At 37.7% G+C, this 18,205-nt stretch overlaps 1 protein-coding gene across 5 annotated transcripts; it reads left to right on the top strand.

Moving 5' to 3' along the window:
- Nucleotides 1–794: 794 nt before the first annotated feature.
- Nucleotides 795–8,392, top strand: kynu (kynureninase). 5 transcript variants are annotated; one of them, XM_029450867.1, is made up of 15 exons: nucleotides 795–957; nucleotides 1,408–1,617; nucleotides 1,713–1,833; nucleotides 1,911–1,993; nucleotides 2,728–2,789; nucleotides 2,899–2,970; nucleotides 3,905–3,979; nucleotides 4,062–4,208; nucleotides 4,322–4,420; nucleotides 4,523–4,596; nucleotides 5,230–5,282; nucleotides 5,554–5,639; nucleotides 6,196–6,426; nucleotides 6,549–6,663; nucleotides 6,710–8,392. In XM_029450867.1, exons 2-15 carry the CDS (start codon nucleotides 1,449–1,451, stop codon nucleotides 6,919–6,921), a joined length of 1,599 nt encoding a protein of 532 aa, XP_029306727.1. In that variant the 5' UTR covers nucleotides 795–957; nucleotides 1,408–1,448; the 3' UTR covers nucleotides 6,922–8,392. The 5 variants fall into 5 exon arrangements, with proteins under 5 accessions (XP_029306727.1, XP_029306721.1, XP_029306752.1 ...); XM_029450861.1 differs by having other exon boundaries at nucleotides 796–957; nucleotides 1,415–1,617; XM_029450892.1 differs by having other exon boundaries at nucleotides 798–957; nucleotides 1,415–1,617; nucleotides 6,549–6,664; nucleotides 6,713–6,815.
- The last annotated feature ends 9,813 nt before the right edge of the window (nucleotides 8,393–18,205 follow it).

The raw sequence follows: 18,205 nt of genomic DNA, 5'->3' as shown, positions 1-18,205 counted from the left end.
CTAATATATTATTTAAAAAATAATAAGCATTAAACATTCACACACCAGAACCAATATAAATCCACTAACATAAATATAAGTACATATGGTCAAATTAATCATTTTAATTTAATGTTTCATTATTTATCATTATTCATTATTCATCATTATTATATTTATTATTTATTATTATTTACAATCTCTGAATGATTATTTATCTCTATATATAATAACAATATAATAATATATATATAATATAAATAATAATAATAAAGTGCAATATTTCCCTGTCCTCACAGCTAACATGATACATCTTATTAATGTTTATTTATATGTAGTATAATAGTGTATATATGTGATATTTACTGGTTTTATTTCTCACCTCTAAGATTATCAACACTTTGCTGCCATCTAGTGGAAGTCCACTGCGCAGCACACATTTAATTCTAAGTAAAGTTTGTGTATTTATAAATAAATGTATGTAAAGGGATAAAAACACACGTGCATCTTACGAATTAAAAGTTAAAGTATCCAAAGGATGAAATCTAAAAACAGCACAATGTAAGAGACATATACAAATAACAATGTTATTGCAAATGTCACACTGAATGTGTTCCCCTGACGTGACCTGAGTCCAACACACGAACAAGAGTTCAATTATTGACCTGTTCCCTAAATCCAAACAACACATAGTAGTTAGACATTATGTTCTTCTCACGAAGCCTTTATTCCTGCATTTTCGCACCAGAAAGTGAAACCATGATAAAGCGGAACTCTCTCTGTGTTGCACAGAAGTACATGTGATTACAGGAGTTAGTCTGACCCGAGAGTTACAGCACAGAACACTCTGTATAGTTAACAATCAGAGTTGCATCACGAGGGCAATGATTAACGTGACGCTGAACTGAAGAGATAAAACCCAGCGCAGGTTGACTCAGTGTGACTTCTGTCAGAGGAGAGGAAGCTCATCTGCAAACTGTGAGTTACTGTAAACTATTTAACCTCTTTCTTCCCGTATACAAATGCATGTTTGATACACATATGTGTATTTATATATACAGAAATATAAAAACAGATTACATACTGGAGGACAGCTCTGTATTCTCCACATATCTGGAGCTCTTTTGATAAGCAGATTAAGACCTAATTAAAACATTAATTATTACAAGAAATTATTTGTATTGGCAACTTTAAATCAGTCCTCCTCGCTTCTGATTGGTCGGTTGAGTCACATGTTAGTCAGGAACAAGGAAGTGCTGGAGAACAGTGAGCTGCAGAAGAGAGTTAGTTATTTGCTGCTTCTACACATTAAGTGATAAGAATCTGCACGTTGCAATATTGTGTGTGTGTGTGTGTGTGTGTGTGTGTGTGTGTGTGTGTGTGTGTGTGTGTGTGTGTGTGTGTGTGTGTGTGTGTGTGTGTCCTCTGTCTGCAGGCCAGCAGCCTCACAATCACAGTCAATCACAGTCATGGAGCAGTTTGTTGGCTCAACTCCGAGAGAGACTCTGGAGCAGGTCTCAGCGGCGCTGGGCTGCAGGCCGACCTCTGCAGAAGTGGCTGCGTACCTGGACAAACACGACGCACTGCGGCACCTCAGGGACCACTTCCTGGTGCCCAAAATATCAGATTTGCCTCCTTGTGAGTACAAAGTAGTGCATCAAAGTGCTGGTTATTAGTTAGACCTCAATGTTCAGTTACTGAGAGTAGTTTTACTTCCTCTGGTGTTTCTGTAGCTGACCTCTCGCTGGTCGATGGCACCGAGGAATGCATCTACCTCGTGGGAAACTCGTTGGGACTTCAGCCCAAAATGGCGAGGAAGTACCTGGAGGTGGAGATGGAGAAGTGGGCCAAAATGTGAGACCGCTCTTATATTCCACATTTTTTAAAAAGGAGATGGATGTTCGGTGACATAAAGTAATGTCTGTTTATAGGGGTGCGCACGGCCACACTCAAGGCTCCCGACCGTGGGCGTGGGCTGAAAACACCATCGAGGCGCTGATGGCGGACGTTGTCGGTCAGAGACGTTACTTTTAAAAGTCTAAAAGCTTCTTCAGCACTTCTTTTATGTGATGCTTCAACAACTTTTAACAACTCTTCTGTGCAGCAGCGCTTTCAGGTCACTGCTCTGTTTCCAGAGTCCAAAGTTAATAACAACATATTTGCAGTTAGGAAACAGTTTCTATTGATGCGCAGGCAGATGTGTAATGTTACGTCTTTAAGCTACTGGATGCCTACATTTCTCTCGGGATGAATAAAGTGTCTGTCTGTCTGTCTCTCTGCCTGCCTGTCTCTCTGTCTCTGTCTGTCTGTCTCTCGTCTGTCTGTGTGTCTGTCTGTCTCTCTGTCTGTCTGTGTGTCTCTCTGTCTCTCTGTCTGTCTGTCTGTCTGTCTGTCTCTCTGTGTGTCTGCCTGTCTGTCTGTCTCTCTGTGTGTCTGCCTGTCTGTCTGTCTCTCTGCCTGTCTGCCTGTCTCTCTGTCTCTCTGCCTGTCTGTGTGTCTCTCTGTCTCTCTGTGTGTCTGTCTGTGTGTCTGCCTGTCTGTCCGTCTCTCTGCCTGTCTGTCTGTCTCTCTGTGTGTCTGTGTGTCTGTCTGTGTGTGTGTCTGATGAATATAGATTATTGGCTGCATTGCAGAATACTTAGTAATATCATGTATTAATATATAGTGTTGTCTCTTCTGAAAACACATCAGAGATGAATATTAAATGTGTTTAATGATAATAAACAACAAGACGTGTTTCTCTTCCAGGAGCTAAAGCTGAGGAGGTCGCCCTGATGAACGGCCTGACAGTGAATCTACACCTTCTACTGGTAACATGCTCGTTACATTAAAGACGATTGAGAGGAGCTGCAGCTCAAACATCTGTAAACTCTGATGGAATATTCAGCACTAAGAGGACCTCTTGTGTTTATTCTGCAGCTTTCCTTCTACAGACCGACAGCAGCTCGCCACAAAATCCTCCTGGAGGACAAGGCCTTCCCTTCAGACCACGTGAGTGTGCAGGTCAAAGTGCACGAGGACACGACTCTATGTAATCCTTCCAACAAAGGAAGGTCTGGTGATGCAGTGTGGATCTGTTCATACTGCTGCTGCTGATTCAGTGTTAAGATTCTTTGTTTCAGATGCAAACAGTCTGTCTGTCTGTCTGTCTGTCTGTCTGTCTGTCTGTCTCTCTGTCTGTCTGTCTCTCTATCAGTCTGTCTCTCTGCCTGTCTCTCTGTCTGTCTCTCTATCTGTCTGTCTCTCTATCTGTCTGTCTCTCTATCAGTCTGTCTTTCTATCTGTCTGTCTCTCTATCTGTCTGTCTCTCTATCAGTCTGTCTCTCTGTCTCTCTATCTGTCTGTCTCTCTATCTGTCTGTCTCTCTATCTGTCTGTCTCTCTGTCTCTCTATCTGTCTGTCTCTCTATCTGTCTGTCTCTCTGTCTCTCTATCTGTCTGTCTCTCTCTCTGTCTCTCTGTCTGTCTGTCTGTCTGTCTCTCTATCTGTCTGTCTCTCTGTCTCTCTATCTGTCTGTCTCTCTGTCTCTCTATCTCTCTGTCTCTCTATCTCTCTGTCTCTCTATCTGTCTGTCTCTCTCTCTGTCTCTCTGTCTGTCTGTCTGTCTGTCTGTCTCTCTATCTCTCTGTCTGTCTCTCTGCATCAAACAGGAAGCACATGTTTACAGTCTGTTTTGTAGATTTAAACATCTTAAAGAATCTGCGTCTTCATTCTTTCATCTTGGATTTTAAAGCATTTAACAAATTAAATACTTAAGTTTCAAGTCCGTCTTCAACATATTCCATCCCGAAGGAGCTGAAAGCTTGAAGAACCCTGAGAATGAAGAGTCTTGCACTAATATATCACTTTTCACACAGGATTAGCACAACAAAACAACTGTTTATGAATGTTACTGTGTTTCCTGCACTTTGCTCTCCGTCCTCAGTACGCTGTGGACTCTCAGATCAGACTGCGAGGGTTCGACCCTCAGACGAGCATGCTGCTGCTGTCACCCAGACCCGTACGTCCAAACATGTCACACAAAGTGCAATAAGTGCGGCGGAGAGAAGCTGAATGTTCTCTGTGGTTGTGCTGCTGTTCAGGGAGAAGAGACTCTGAGGACTGAGGACATCCTGGAGCTGATCGAGAAGGAGGGCGACTCCATCGCTGTGGTGATGTTCAGCGGAATTCAGTATTACACCGGCCAGCTGTTCAACATAGCCGCCATCACCGAGGCCGGCCAGAAGAAGGTGACACGCACACGCACACGGACATGCACACGCACATTTTAAATGCAGTACTTTTACTTGTACCAGAGTATTTCTACACTGTGGTAAAACTAATGGTCCTTTGTGTCTGTCAGGGCTGTTATGTGGGGTTTGATTGCGCCCACGCTGCAGGAAACGCCGAGCTGCAGCTGCACGACTGGGGAGTGGACTTTGCCTGCTGGTGCTCCTACAAGGTCAGCTGATGGGACCTTTGTGTCGTGTTTATGTGTAATGTGAGAATACAAATACATGTGGACGATACAGTGCATGTGGAAGTGATGGCTGTCTTCTCACAGTATGTGAACGCAGGTGCTGGAGGTCTAGCTGGGGCATTCATCCACGAGAAACACAAAGACACCGTCAAACCTGCGTGAGTGTGTGTGTAAGATCGTTTTTCAATTTCTTTTGAATTGTTTTGCTTGACTGATCCAGATATTTTAGCACTAAGAAGAAAGCAGTTATTAATATCTGAACTCTCAGATGTGTAGTGGAACGTCTGTGCAGAGTGTCTACAAAGACACTTTGATGTGGGCAGGTCGCTGTTCAGACCCAAAGAGAACATGTCTCTTTGATGCACTTTATTTTGATTGCGTTTGATTACATAGGGACTGGCTCTGAACACCATTTAGAACCAGGTGTGCCAGTCTGTGGGATGAAGAGAAGGGAAGGCCAATCTTTGGAGCAACAAAGTCTCAGGAGTCATTTCACCTGATGTCTCGGGTGATCCGATTTCACAACCGTGACACCAGAGCTGGTCGACGTGAAAGAGACAAACCAGCTGCGATCAGCGACGTTTGGGATAAATGGGTCGAAGTTCTTCCTCTGTTGCACAATCCTGGTCCCCGTGTTACTGTAGACGAGCGCCTTGTTCCATTCAGTAAAACAAGAACCTCTTGTGTGAAACACAAGAATCACATCCGCAGGAAGCACACAGTCACATGCTGCCCATCATGTGGAGAGCATTGAGAATATGAATATGATACCATGATTGTCTCTCCTGCAGGCTGGTGGGATGGTGGGGACATGACCTGAAAACTCGGTTCCAGATGAATAATGGTAAAGGAAAAAATATTTGTATACTTCCCCCTCAACCATGTTTATATGTGACATCCAACGTATTGTGTTTTATTATAATAGTTAATATTAAAAAGGTCTTCTGAAGCCAGTGGCTGTATGATGCCACCTTGTGGTGTTCTTTGGGTATTACATCTAGAGTACATATCCCTGTACCCTGTTAAAAGACACATGTCTCCCCACATATGACTGTAATAAATCAAACACACAGATGCAGTTGTTGTGTACAGTATCAGTGTGTTTGTGTTCTCAGTGTTGGAGCTGCAGCCTGGAGTGAGCGCCTTCAGACTGTCCAACCAGTCCATGCTGCTGGTCTGCCCCCTGCAGGCCAGTTTGGAGGTACTGCAGTCTTCTGATTTAATGTTTTCACAGCAACTTCCCAAAAAATGCTTTAAGAAATATGCTCTGCATTTTAATTCATGCCTCTTAATGCCCTCATAGAGTAGATACAATATTGTCAGTGTCCTATAAAAAGCATGTAACTCCAAAACATCAACTTTTCAAGAAAAACAGCTGTTTTCAGTGCATTTATTTATCTTAAAAAATCATTTTAAAATAAATTCAACCCCTTCAGGAATTCCTAATCCAAAGGTTCCCCCGGATTATTAAAAATAAAATATAAATAAAAGGCAGTGAATTCATGAATCTAAAAACAAGGCCTTAAGTGGTATTAAACCGTCTTAAATCAATCTTTAAAAAGTCTTAAAAAATGCATTTTAAAATCTAAAAATAATAGATATTGTAAAATTGGTCTTAAATTAAATTCAGATTTGAAATAATTCTGAAATTTGACTTGCCCTAAACTGTAGGAACCATATATATGTTTCTCACTGCACGTCAACGATATGATCAGATGATATAAAAGTCTTTTTGTGAATACATTTCCATTTCCCAGGTGTTTAACATGACCAGTATTCAGGCGTTGCGCAGGAAGTCCCTCCTGTTGACTGGCTACCTGGAGTATCTGATCCAGCATTATTTCAGTGAGGACGCCACGCAGCCTCACAAACCTGTCGTCAGCATCCTCACGCCCTCTGACCCTCAGCAGAGAGGCTGCCAGCTCTCGCTCTGCTTCTCCGTCCCCGTCCAAAAGACCTTCCAGGAGCTGGAGAAGAGGGGAGTCGTCGTGAGTATAAATTAGATTTAAGAGTTTTATTGTATTGGAAAAATCCAAATCAGCCTGAATCTGAGATTAAAAGCAGAACGATGTTTTATGCACATCAACTTTGTCTTTTTGTTTTGGTCCAGTGTGACATGAGGGAGCCCAGCGTGCTACGAATCGCTCCGGCGCCGCTCTACAACTCGTTCAGCGACGTTCACCGCTTCATAGAAACACTGGGATCAGTTCTCAGTGTCTCAGTCTGACACACACACACACACACACACACACACACACACACACACACACACACACACACACACACACACACACACACACACACACACACACACACACACACACACACACACACACACTGGTTTATGCAACTTTAAAATAAACCTTTATCTTCAGCAGCTTCATGTTTCAATGTGTGCCTGTTTACATGCATCCAATTTAAATAAAGTAAAAACAGAGTTGGAGATCGAGCTTCTTTTTTTACTTAGTTTGGTTACTTTTTAAACAAATTATATATTTTACAAGAGATTATTAAATACAATTTTATATTTTAGTTTGTGTGCAGTTTAATGCACTTTTGAGGTCTTTGTACTATACTAGAGAATTAAAAATGTCTTATTATTTGATGGCTACTTCATATATCACATACAATATATATTTCTACCCAACAGTATATAAATTAGATTAAATTAAACCCACTTCATAATAATAATAAAAGTAGCTTTATATGTTACTTTTGTTACTTTAATTTAATATTTTTTAATTAATGCATCAATAAAATGTAATAATGTACCAATAGATAAAATAATGTAAATAATTACCTTTTACAATATAAGTACATTTTGTAGATATACTTCTATAAATTAATTAAGGAATTTATTTAAGGTTAAAATATGACTTGATGTCTAGATTAAAACTGGGCTGAATTTCTTCACACGTCTGGATTATAAATAAGTTTCAGCGACTATATTTAAACAATAGTTGTACGTAACCTGCACATGTTGATACAGCACACCTTAAGTCACCAAATCAAACTTCTCTCCACTTATTTACAGATTGCATGTTCTGCTTTTGAAATTGTTTTCTCTACGCTGCAACTTCAAAATAAAAGCTCCCACAATCCCTTGCCCCCGTGACCCTCCTCTTCAGTCAAGCGTTTGGGCGCGACACCCAGAGAGCTCGCAGCATGGGGTTTGCAAATGACATGATTTTGGGGGGAACATTTGATGAGACCCCCTGTTCCTCCCTCCTCACCCGGCTGTACATTACACACATGAGTGAGCCGACAGTCCTCCCCTCACCAATTAACACCTACTTTATTATAACGCTGACTTCTCCCTAATGTTCTTGCATGTGTTTATGCACTATTACCTTGACGGATGCCTCTTCCACGATTAGACATAATTGGCATATCAATATGCAAAACCTAAATGGATTAACCTTCTTTAAAACTAATGAGCACTTGGGTGCCCAGCTGGGGAACGGACCAGAATTAGCATTTGTCATCTTTTTGTGGTGATGTGAGAATAAATAATTGAAGAGTGGCTGAGTATTGTCTTTCCTTGGGCTACTTAAGCGTAAAGGAACTGTACTATTAAAAAAAGAGAAAAAGGGAATATGCAGATTTACTGTCTTAATGATGACTGGGAGCTTGCTGGTTTCACTCATGCAGTGTCTGAGGAAGAAATACAAAGACGCTCCGTCTCCGCTGAGGAAAATGGACAGTTTTGATCAAAGAGGAGCTCGTAAGAAAAGTAAATCTGCATGAGTTTGATCGGAAAAACACACACAGTGGTACTTTTGAAAAGATATTAAGATCAGGGGTTGCAAAAATACTAAAACATCCTAAATTAAGAAGTTCAAGCCTGGGGCCAGTTTGACAAAGATAGACTTTGACTAACAGTCAGACTTCAGATCGACGTCTAAGACATGATGCATCGCTAATAACATGTTGAATAAAATAAAATACCACAAAGTCTCTGTGTTTATAAGATGTTTTCTTTTCAGTTGTACACCTGTCACCTCACCTGTTCGTCTGCATGAGAAGCAGCTGGATAAACTGATGTAGTTTGGTGTCAGACTGATGTAACTGAGTACTTTTCTTAGGTACTTTCATGATACTGTATATTTCTAGCTACAATAATAATAATAATAATAAAATGTTACTTTGATTTACTATGAGGGCCCAAGAAGTCCAGATGTGTTGAAATTCACAAAATGTGTAATGTTGATTAAATGTAATAATATATTATTATTATAATCCAATGTCCTGCCAGTTTTTAGTGTGTGTGTGTGTGTGTGTGTGTGTGTGTGTGTGTGTACAGACAAAACAGCACGTTCAATGTCCCTCCTCGAGTTCCACATATTGAACTCTGAGACAACAACTTGAAACAAACACGAATCTGCTTCAAAAACTCGTGTGGAGGACGAGAAGAAACAACGGGAGAGAAAACTGCAGTTTCTTGTGATCTATGAGGTCAGTCGGAGTCACAAACAAACAAATGGCGGCTGCGTCCGTTGCTAGCTAGCTAACAGCTAAGCTACGGCTGAGCTAACAGCTAGCTAACGGCTGAGCTAACAGCTAAGCTAACGGCTGAGCTAACAGCTAACGGCAGTTGGTACAGTTTGGGCCGAAAAACAAACGACCCAGCGGTCAAATTCACCCGAATTAGTTGAAAAGTAGATTATTGTGAGAAAGAACATGACTTTTGATTACTTTTATATCGACTTTGTTAGATTTTTACTATTGTTATTATGTAGATGAGCACTTCCGGCTCATGATGTACATACTTCCTATGTTATTCTTATTATCTTAATATAGTTTAACTTGCTTGAACATACTTTAAGTTGAATCTCAGTGTGTAACATGTTCAGCTGTATTTTTATTAGTTATGGTGCAGTTTTGATTCACAGCACATGATTTTGCCTGTGATCTGTTATTGCCTCACATTACCATCTGCTTAAATATTGTAACGCTCCTCTTGTTAGGAAAATATGCTCGTGATGGCATAACAGTTTATACTCAGTGATTTAAAGATGTGTGCATATATTGATTGACTAACAACATGCCATGTTGGTGGACATAAATGGTAAGGGAAGGTACACACCTGTGCCGGCTAGTGCACAAATTATGCAGAGCTAAGTGTGTACCCTATCTCAAAGAGTAAAACACACTAAAAGCAGCTGCTGGATCCCAATGTCACAGAAACATTTAGTCATAAAAACACTGTTATACAAGCTTAATTGCATGATGACAAAATAAATATAATTTAAATGAACGATGATTGTTTAATATCCTTTTAATTTCAAACACCAAGGTTGGTTTAAATGGAAATGAATGCAACTCAAAACTCTTTATTTTGTGTTTCAGTGTATTGACGGCTGCAGGTGGACTGGATGCACGGTCTGTGGGATATGGAAGAGTCTTCATGCATTATGCTATTCTTCACCTTCCAGTGTTAATGCACTATATAAGTATAACTATATAGGACAGATGCTTTTATTTCTTACACACATAGATGAATGACACGTGGGAAGAAGGGGATCATTATACAAACCATCTTTTTTTACGTTATAGAAAAGTGTTATGGTACAGTTTGACTAAACCTATTTTAAGTTTGCGGCACCTGGTAGCTCACCTGGTAGAGCAGGTGCCTAATGTGCAAAGGATTATCCTGCTACCTGGTTCAACCCTGACCTGCTGCCTTTTCATCATTTAGTCAAAGGGTCGTGTGTTTCGTCCTTATGTGGTACACTGAGTTTTAAGGTCTTGCATACAAAATGAGGAAGTGAAATACGCAAAGAAACACTCATCAACTGTCAGACCAGATGATGTGTTGCACCATTAAACTGTTTTTGTGAAGTTGTGAGTTCAACTCTTATTAGATGCACTTATTTATAAAGGTCCAACACCCAGAATGAAGAAGACAAATATAACTTTTTTGGAATGTTTGTTGAAACACTATACTATAACTTTTTCATGACCTTTTTTGATACTATACTGTGCCTTTATTCATAACTTTTTCAGTCTTCTGTGACTGTTCTGCTATTATATATGATATCAGACTCATGCATTAATGCAAAAAGCAGGATTTTATTTAGTTATTCCTCATCAGCTGCAGCCGCTCAGCCGTCAATCAAGAGGAAAGAGTCCTCCGCCGGCTCGGAAACATCCCGGAAGTGTCCTCGTGCACCATGGAAGTAAACAGGTCTAACAGCCCGCACGCGCTCCTTCCTCGTCACCATTTAGTAAGTATTGTTGGTGGACGTTTACAGTGTTGTTGTTTAACGCTTGAGTCAGGTTTACTCAGAGCACCGCTAATATATTTCGTGGATTAAATCTGTAAATTAAACCGTAGCTAGGTAGAATGTGTTAGCCGCAGCGCATTCACAATCCACTTCCGTGTTTACAACCGACGTCACGATGACGTACATTAACCCCATCTTTGGTGTCAACCTCATGTAGTCAGTTTATAGTGTCAACACGTCAGTCTCCTTATAGACGGAATCGGAGTTTCGGGCTTCCGGTGGAATCGCAGTGCATGCTGGGGTGGCGGGCCTAGAAAAGTGAGCACCAACTCTACAAGGGCCGCCATATTGGATTTATTCTCTACGTGTTTACATTGTATTTAGCTTATTCTTCAAGTGTGTCGTAAACAAACCTACTACTCTACAATGAGTTCTGTGTAATGTACACATTCAATGAACATTTCCCAAACGCCACATTCGACATAGAACTGCGCAGTCAAGAAAACTGGCGATATCATAAGTGCTTATTGCAGTTGTGTTGCAGGGTAAGCTATTATAAATATATACCTAACTTGTGTTTGTTAATTATTATAAAACTCCATATATAGAAAGTACATTTGTCACACATTGAAGAATAAGCTAAATGCAATGTAAACGCATAGAGAAGAAATCCAATATGGTGGCCCTTGTAGAGTTAGTGCTCACTTTTCTAGGCCCGCCACACCAGCATGTATATAGTAGTAGTATAAGTGTGTCGAAAACTCTCACAGTCATAGTATATTGTTTCAAATAAATGTTATGAAACAAGTCATGAAAAAAGTTATAGTATAGTGTTTCAACAAGTCATATTGTAACATGTCAAAAAAGATCACAAAGAAAGTCATGAAAACAGTTGCAGTGAGTTATGTTAAAAAGTATCTTGAAAAAAGTTGCATTTTATTTTCTGCACGGTCAGCTTGACTTTGTGTCTCTGTGCAATTTATTCCTCCTTATGGGAAGAAAATGTACACAAATGTAATGAAGCAGAATAATCCAAGATGTCGTCCCTCTTCTTTTCTCCCCAGATAAGTGCAGAGCTTCCAGACCAAACTGAGGACGACCGAGTTTCTTCACTTCTTCTTCCTGTACTCGTAGTATAGTGTGCCATTAATATTAATATAGTGTCATAGCTTATGTCGAAAAGAAAGTCGTATTATAGCATACCATGCAACAAGAGACAAATCATAGTTTGTCAAAAAATATCACAAAAAGTCGTAAAATATTGTAGCATGTCAAAAAAGTCTCCAAAAATGTTAAAAAGGACGTATTTAAAAAATAATCATTAATATGCCAAAAGTAAAAGTACAAAAAGTTGCAATTTAATTAAATTATTATAATTTAGTTTTTACTCATTGAAAAGTGTTATGATAGTTTGACAAAACCTGCTTTATATATAAGGCACCTCTGTAGCTCACCTGGTAGAGCAGGTGCCCCGTGTGCAAACTATTGTCCTGCGACCTGGTTCAACGCTGACCTGCTACTTTTTCATCATTTTAAAGGCAAAATAAATTATTCCGCCTCCAAAAACATTTGAATTGCTCACTTTTTCTTATTTGCTCTGTTCTAATCGCTGCACTGCCTTACTTCATTTGTGCTTCTCTTTATTGTTGCATTACTCTGTTTATTACTTCCTGTATTTAGTACTCTATTTCTTTTGTCCCTTGTTTTTTTATTCCTGTTTTATGTGCACATTTCCTTATTTATTTACTTTACCCTTTAATTATTGCACACTTGCTGACAACGAGCAGGTCGAGTACAAACCCACCGCATGGTGTTCATGGTGAGCTCTTCTCTTGGGATATTTGTCTTCTTCATTCTTCTTCATTTTTTTTCTTGTGCGATGCGAGGGTCTAAGGACAGAGGGTCTGAGGACAGAGGGTCTGAGGACAGAGGGTGTAAGGACAGAGGGTCTGAGGACAGAGGGTCTAAGGACAGAGGGTCTGAGGACAGAGGGTCTGAGGACAGAGGGTGTAAGGACAGAGGGTCTGAGGACAGAGGGTCTGAGGACAGAGGGTCTGAGGACAGAGGGTCTAAGGACAGGGTCTAAGGACAGAGGGTCTGAGGACAGAGGGTGTCGTATCCTGTACAGTCTGTAAACACTGAGACAAATGTATAATTTGTGATATTGGGCTGTATAAATAAATGTGATTTGATTTGATTCTGGGTGTTGGACCTTTATAAATAAGTGCATCTAATAAGAGTTGAACTCACAACCTCAGGTCCTCTGAGTCGTCTCGTATCTCTCTGAGCTCTCTGAGCTATCTCTATTGTTTGTGTTGTTGGATCTATAAGTTGAGTGCAGCTCATAAGAATTGAACCTATAACCTCCTGACTTCTTGTCTTCTAGCACTCTGAGCTGTACAATCTGAAACACTTTCATCTGGTTTGGAAGAGGTCACAGGCGCCATCGCACCAACACAAGTACATGTAAACTCTTCTCTTCACTTCTTCACTTTGGCTGTTGGACGATAGAAACCTGTGCACCTCCATGTTATACTTGTAGTAGCTGCTAATCTGAAGCTGTCAGATAATAGTATCATGATATATAAATAATAATATGTTAGACTTATTTAGTCTGTGGAAAATGAAGAGTCATAGTATCGTGAGCGCCCTGTTCTCACTCACATAAAACAACGGAAGGAGAAGGAGGTTGAACAAAAACAGTTTAATGGTGCAACACATCATCTGGTCTGACAGTTGATGAGTGTTACTTTGCGTATTTCACTTCCTCATTTTGTATGCAAGACCTTAAAACTCAGTGTACCACATAAGGACGAAACACACAACGCTTTGACTTCCAAACGTTCTGTCACCACCCTGAGCCGTCTGCGCTGACAGCTGACGAGTGTTTCTTTGAGGTTATGGGTTCAATGAGGTGCAATGGCATGACTTAACATACTTGAGCTAAACATACTCTACAGTTAAGGCAGCTGGTTCTGGCCTATCCTGCTTATATCTCTGCAAAACTACAATGGAAAACTCGAACCCTCATCTCTCAACCCTTCTGCGTACGACTGGAGCTACTGATCTGACATCTGTTGAGTGTTTCTTTGTGGATTTGACTTCTTCATTCTGGATCTCAGACCTTAAATCTCACAAGAATTAAACACACAACACCTTGTCTTAATTTCTTTATTCTTGTAGTTATGCACACAAACAATTCTTTAATTGTTTAGATATTACCTCGAGCAGGTCTTGAACCTGACATGGACGCCTTTGTGGCGAGAACAAACACACCACGCCACCAACACGTGGCGATCTCTTCTCCGGATATTTGACTTCTATATTTTGGGTGTCGGAAAATAATGTCAGTATATTGATATTTTACAACAACTAATCCATGCTTTTGTCTCAAGCCGACTCGATTACTGTAATGCACTCTTTACCGGCCTTCCAAACAAAACAACGGAGAGACTTCAGCTCATCCAAAACGCTGCAGCGAGGCTGCTGACTAGAACCAAGAGGAGAGACCACATAAGTCCAGTGTTAGCCGCTCTACACTGGCTTCCAGTAACTTTTAGAATTGACTTTAAGGTCCTCCTTCTTGTATACAAAGCCCTAAACGGAACCGCACCAAGTTACACTGCCAACTCTCTAATAAACTATGTGCCCCCAAGAACATTACGATCATCCACTACTGGTTTATTAAATGTTCCCAGAAACATCCAAAAGAAAATTGGGGATGCAGCCATTAGCAATTATGCACCAAAGCTATGGAACACTTTACCTGCAGACATTAGGGAGGCAAGCTCGCTCAATATCTTCACAAGTAAACTGAAGACATATCTCTTTACTTTAGACTTTTAATGGTGATATTTTATATCTCTTTACTTTAGACTTTTAATGGTGATATTTTATATCTCTTTACTTTAGACTTTTAATGGTGATATTTTATATCTTTTTACTTTAGACTTTTAATGGTGATATTTTATATATTTTTATCTTAGCCACTTTAAACTAATTTAAATGATTTCATACATTTGTAAGCTTGTTTTTCCTGAAGGAGGATCATTTAGTGTTGAGGAAGTAAGAAAGTTAAAAGTAAGGTTGAGAGAGCAAGAGGAAAAAGTAATGTCAAAGAGAAAGATTAAATCTGAAGCGTTGAAAACAATGGAAGAACATAAAGAGTTTATGTTCTGGGAGAAGGAAGCAGAGAACAGGGAGAGGAAGAAAGTATGTGGATTATTTGCAAAGACAAATATAGATGAAAGTACAAACAAAGGGATTATGAAAATGTCAAAGAATGTGTAAAGGCTGCTATTTTATCTGCTATTTTAATTCTGCGATCTTATCTGCTATTTTATACTATTTTAATTTGGCTATTTCTATAATGTACTTCAGACTCATGTACATCAACACTGTGATTAAATAAATATGTGTAAATGCTCTTATTCTGTCTGTAGTTACTAATTGTTATGTTTTTTGCTGTGAAGCACTGAAATTCTTGTATGAAAGGTGCTATACAAATAAAGCTTATTATTAAAGCTTATGATAGTATGCCATTAATACAATAAAATAAAAAGTCATAGTATAGTATGCCATAAATAAAATAAAAAGTCAAAGTATAGTATGTCATAAATAAAATAAAGTCATAGTATAGTATGCCATAAATAAAATAAAAAGTCATAGTATAGTATGTCATAAATAAAATATAAGGTCATAGTATAGTATGTCATAAATAAAATATAAAGTCATAGTATAGTATGTCATAAATAAAATAAAAAGTCACAGTATAGTATGTCATAAATAAAATAAAAAGTCACAGTATAGTATGTCATATTTTTATTAGCTGCTCTGCACTGGCTCCCGGTAAAATACAGAATAGAATTCAAAATCCTTCTCCTGACTTACAAATCAATTAAAGGTCAGGCTCCAGCATATCTTAAAGATCTCATAGTACCTTATAAACCAACTAGAGCATTGCGCTCCCAGACTGCAGGGTTACTTGTGGTTCCTAGAGTCTCTAAGAGTACAATGGGAGCCAGAGCCTTCAGCTATCAAGCTCCTCTCCAGTGGAACCAGCTTCCAGTTTGTGTTCGGGAGGCAGACACACTCTCCACATTTAAGAGTAGGCTAAAGACTTTCCTTTTTGATAAAGCTTATAGTTAGGGCTGGCTCAGGTTTGCCCTGGATCAGCCCCTAGTTATGCTGCTATAGGCTTAGACTGCCGGGGGACACCTCCCTGCTCTCTTCCTTCTCTTCCTCTCTCCTCCCCTCCCTCTCTTCTTCTCCCTCTCTATCTGTATGCATTTATGTAAATGTATGTTACTAACTCACCATCCGGGGTATCATCCCCGGAGTGTCTGTCTCTCATGTGGCAGGTTGCTACTGATAAAGTTTACGTCAGGATCATGAATCGTGACAGCGCCTGCTGACCTGGTCCTGCTGGACACCGGGAAGCCTTATTGACATTTTCCTGGATTCATCCAAACTTTCTATTTCTTTTTTTTTTTTCCAACACAACATAATTTCTGTCAAATGTTGTATTTGTACTATGTTGTTTATCCTGTACACACGACATCTATTGCACGTCTGTCCGTCCTGGGAGAGGGATCCCTCCTCAGTTGCTCTCCCTGAGGTTTCTTCCATTTTTTCCCCTTTAATTTTGGGGTTTCTTTTAGGAAGTTTTTCCTTGTGCGATGCGAGGGTCTAAGGACAGAGGATGTTGTAACCTGTACAGTCTGTAAAGCACACTGAGACAAATGTATAATTTGTGATATTGGGCTATACAAATAAATTTGATTTGATTTGATTTGATTTGCCATAAATAAAATAAAATACAAAGTCATAGTATAGTATGTCATAAATAAAATAAAAAGTCATAGTATAGTATGCCATTAATAAAATAAAATACAAAGTTATAGTATAGTATGTCATAAATAAAAAAAAAGTCATAGTATAGTATGTCATAAATAAAATAAAAAGTCACAGTATAGTATGTCATAAATAAAATAAAAAGTCATAGTATAGTATGTCATAAATAAAATAAAAAGTCATAGTATAGTATGCCATAAATAAAATAAAAAGTCACAGTATAGTATGTAATAAATAAAATAAAAAGTCATAGTATAGTATGCCATAAATAAAATAAAAAGTCATAGTATAGTATGCCATAAATAAAATAAAAAGTCATAGTATAGTATGCCATAAATAAAATATAAAGTCATAGTATAGTATGCCATAAATAAAATAAAAAGTCATAGTATAGTATGCCATACATAAAATATAAAGTCATAGTATAGTATGTAATAAATAAAATAAAAAGTCATAGTATAGTATGCCATAAATAAAATAAAAAGTCATAGTATAGTATGCCATACATAAAATATAAAGTCATAGTATAGTATGTAATAAATAAAATAAAAAGTCATAGTATAGTATGTCATAAATAAAATAAAAAGTCATAGTATAGTATGCCATAAATAAAATAAAAAGTCATAGTATAGTATGCCATAAATAAAATATAAAGTCATAGTATAGTATGCCATAAATAAAATAAAAAGTCATAGTATAGTATGCCATACATAAAATATAAAGTCATAGTATAGTATGTAATAAATAAAATAAAAAGTCATAGTATAGTATGCCATAAATAAAATATAAAGTCATAGTATAGTATGCCATAAATAAAATAAAAAGTCATAGTATAGTATGCCATACATAAAATATAAAGTCATAGTATAGTATGTAATAAATAAAATAAAAAGTCATAGTATAGTATGTCATAAATAAAATAAAAAGTCATAGTATAGTATGCCATAAATAAAATAAAAAGTCATAGTATAGTATGCCATAAATAAAATATAAAGTCATAGTATAGTATGTAATAAATAAAATATAAAGTCATAGTATAGTATGTCATAAATAAAATAAAAGTCATAGTATAGTATGTCATAAATAAAATAAAAAGTCATAGTATAGTATGTCATAAATAAAATAAAAAGTCATAGTATAGTATGTAATAAATAAAATAAAAAGTCATAGTATAGTATGTCATTAATAAAATAAAAAGTCACAGTATAGTATGTCATAAATAAAATAAAAAGTCATAGTATAGTATGTCATAAATAAAATATAAAGTCATAGTATAGTATGTCATAAATAAAATAAAAAGTCACAGTATAGTATGTAATAAATAAAATAAAAAGTCATAGTATAGTATGTCATAAATACAATAAAGTCATAGTATAGTATGCCATAAATAAAATAAAAAGTCATAGTATAGTATGCCATAAATAAAATAAAAAGTCATAGTATAGTATGCCATAAATAAAATAAAAAGTCATAGTATAGTATGCCATAAATAAAATAAAAAGTCATAGTATAGTATGCCATACATAAAATTAAAAGTCACAGTATAGTATGTCATAAATAAAATAAAAAGTCATAGTATAGTATGCCATACATAAAATATAAAGTCATAGTATAGTATGCCATAAATAAAATAAAAAGTCATAGTATAGTATGCCATACATAAAATATAAAGTCATAGTATAGTATG

This window comes from Cottoperca gobio, chromosome 2, assembly GCF_900634415.1.
Source record: "Cottoperca gobio chromosome 2, fCotGob3.1, whole genome shotgun sequence".
NCBI lineage: Eukaryota > Metazoa > Chordata > Actinopteri > Perciformes > Bovichtidae > Cottoperca > Cottoperca gobio.
This window is presented reverse-complemented; position numbering and strand designations above follow the sequence as displayed.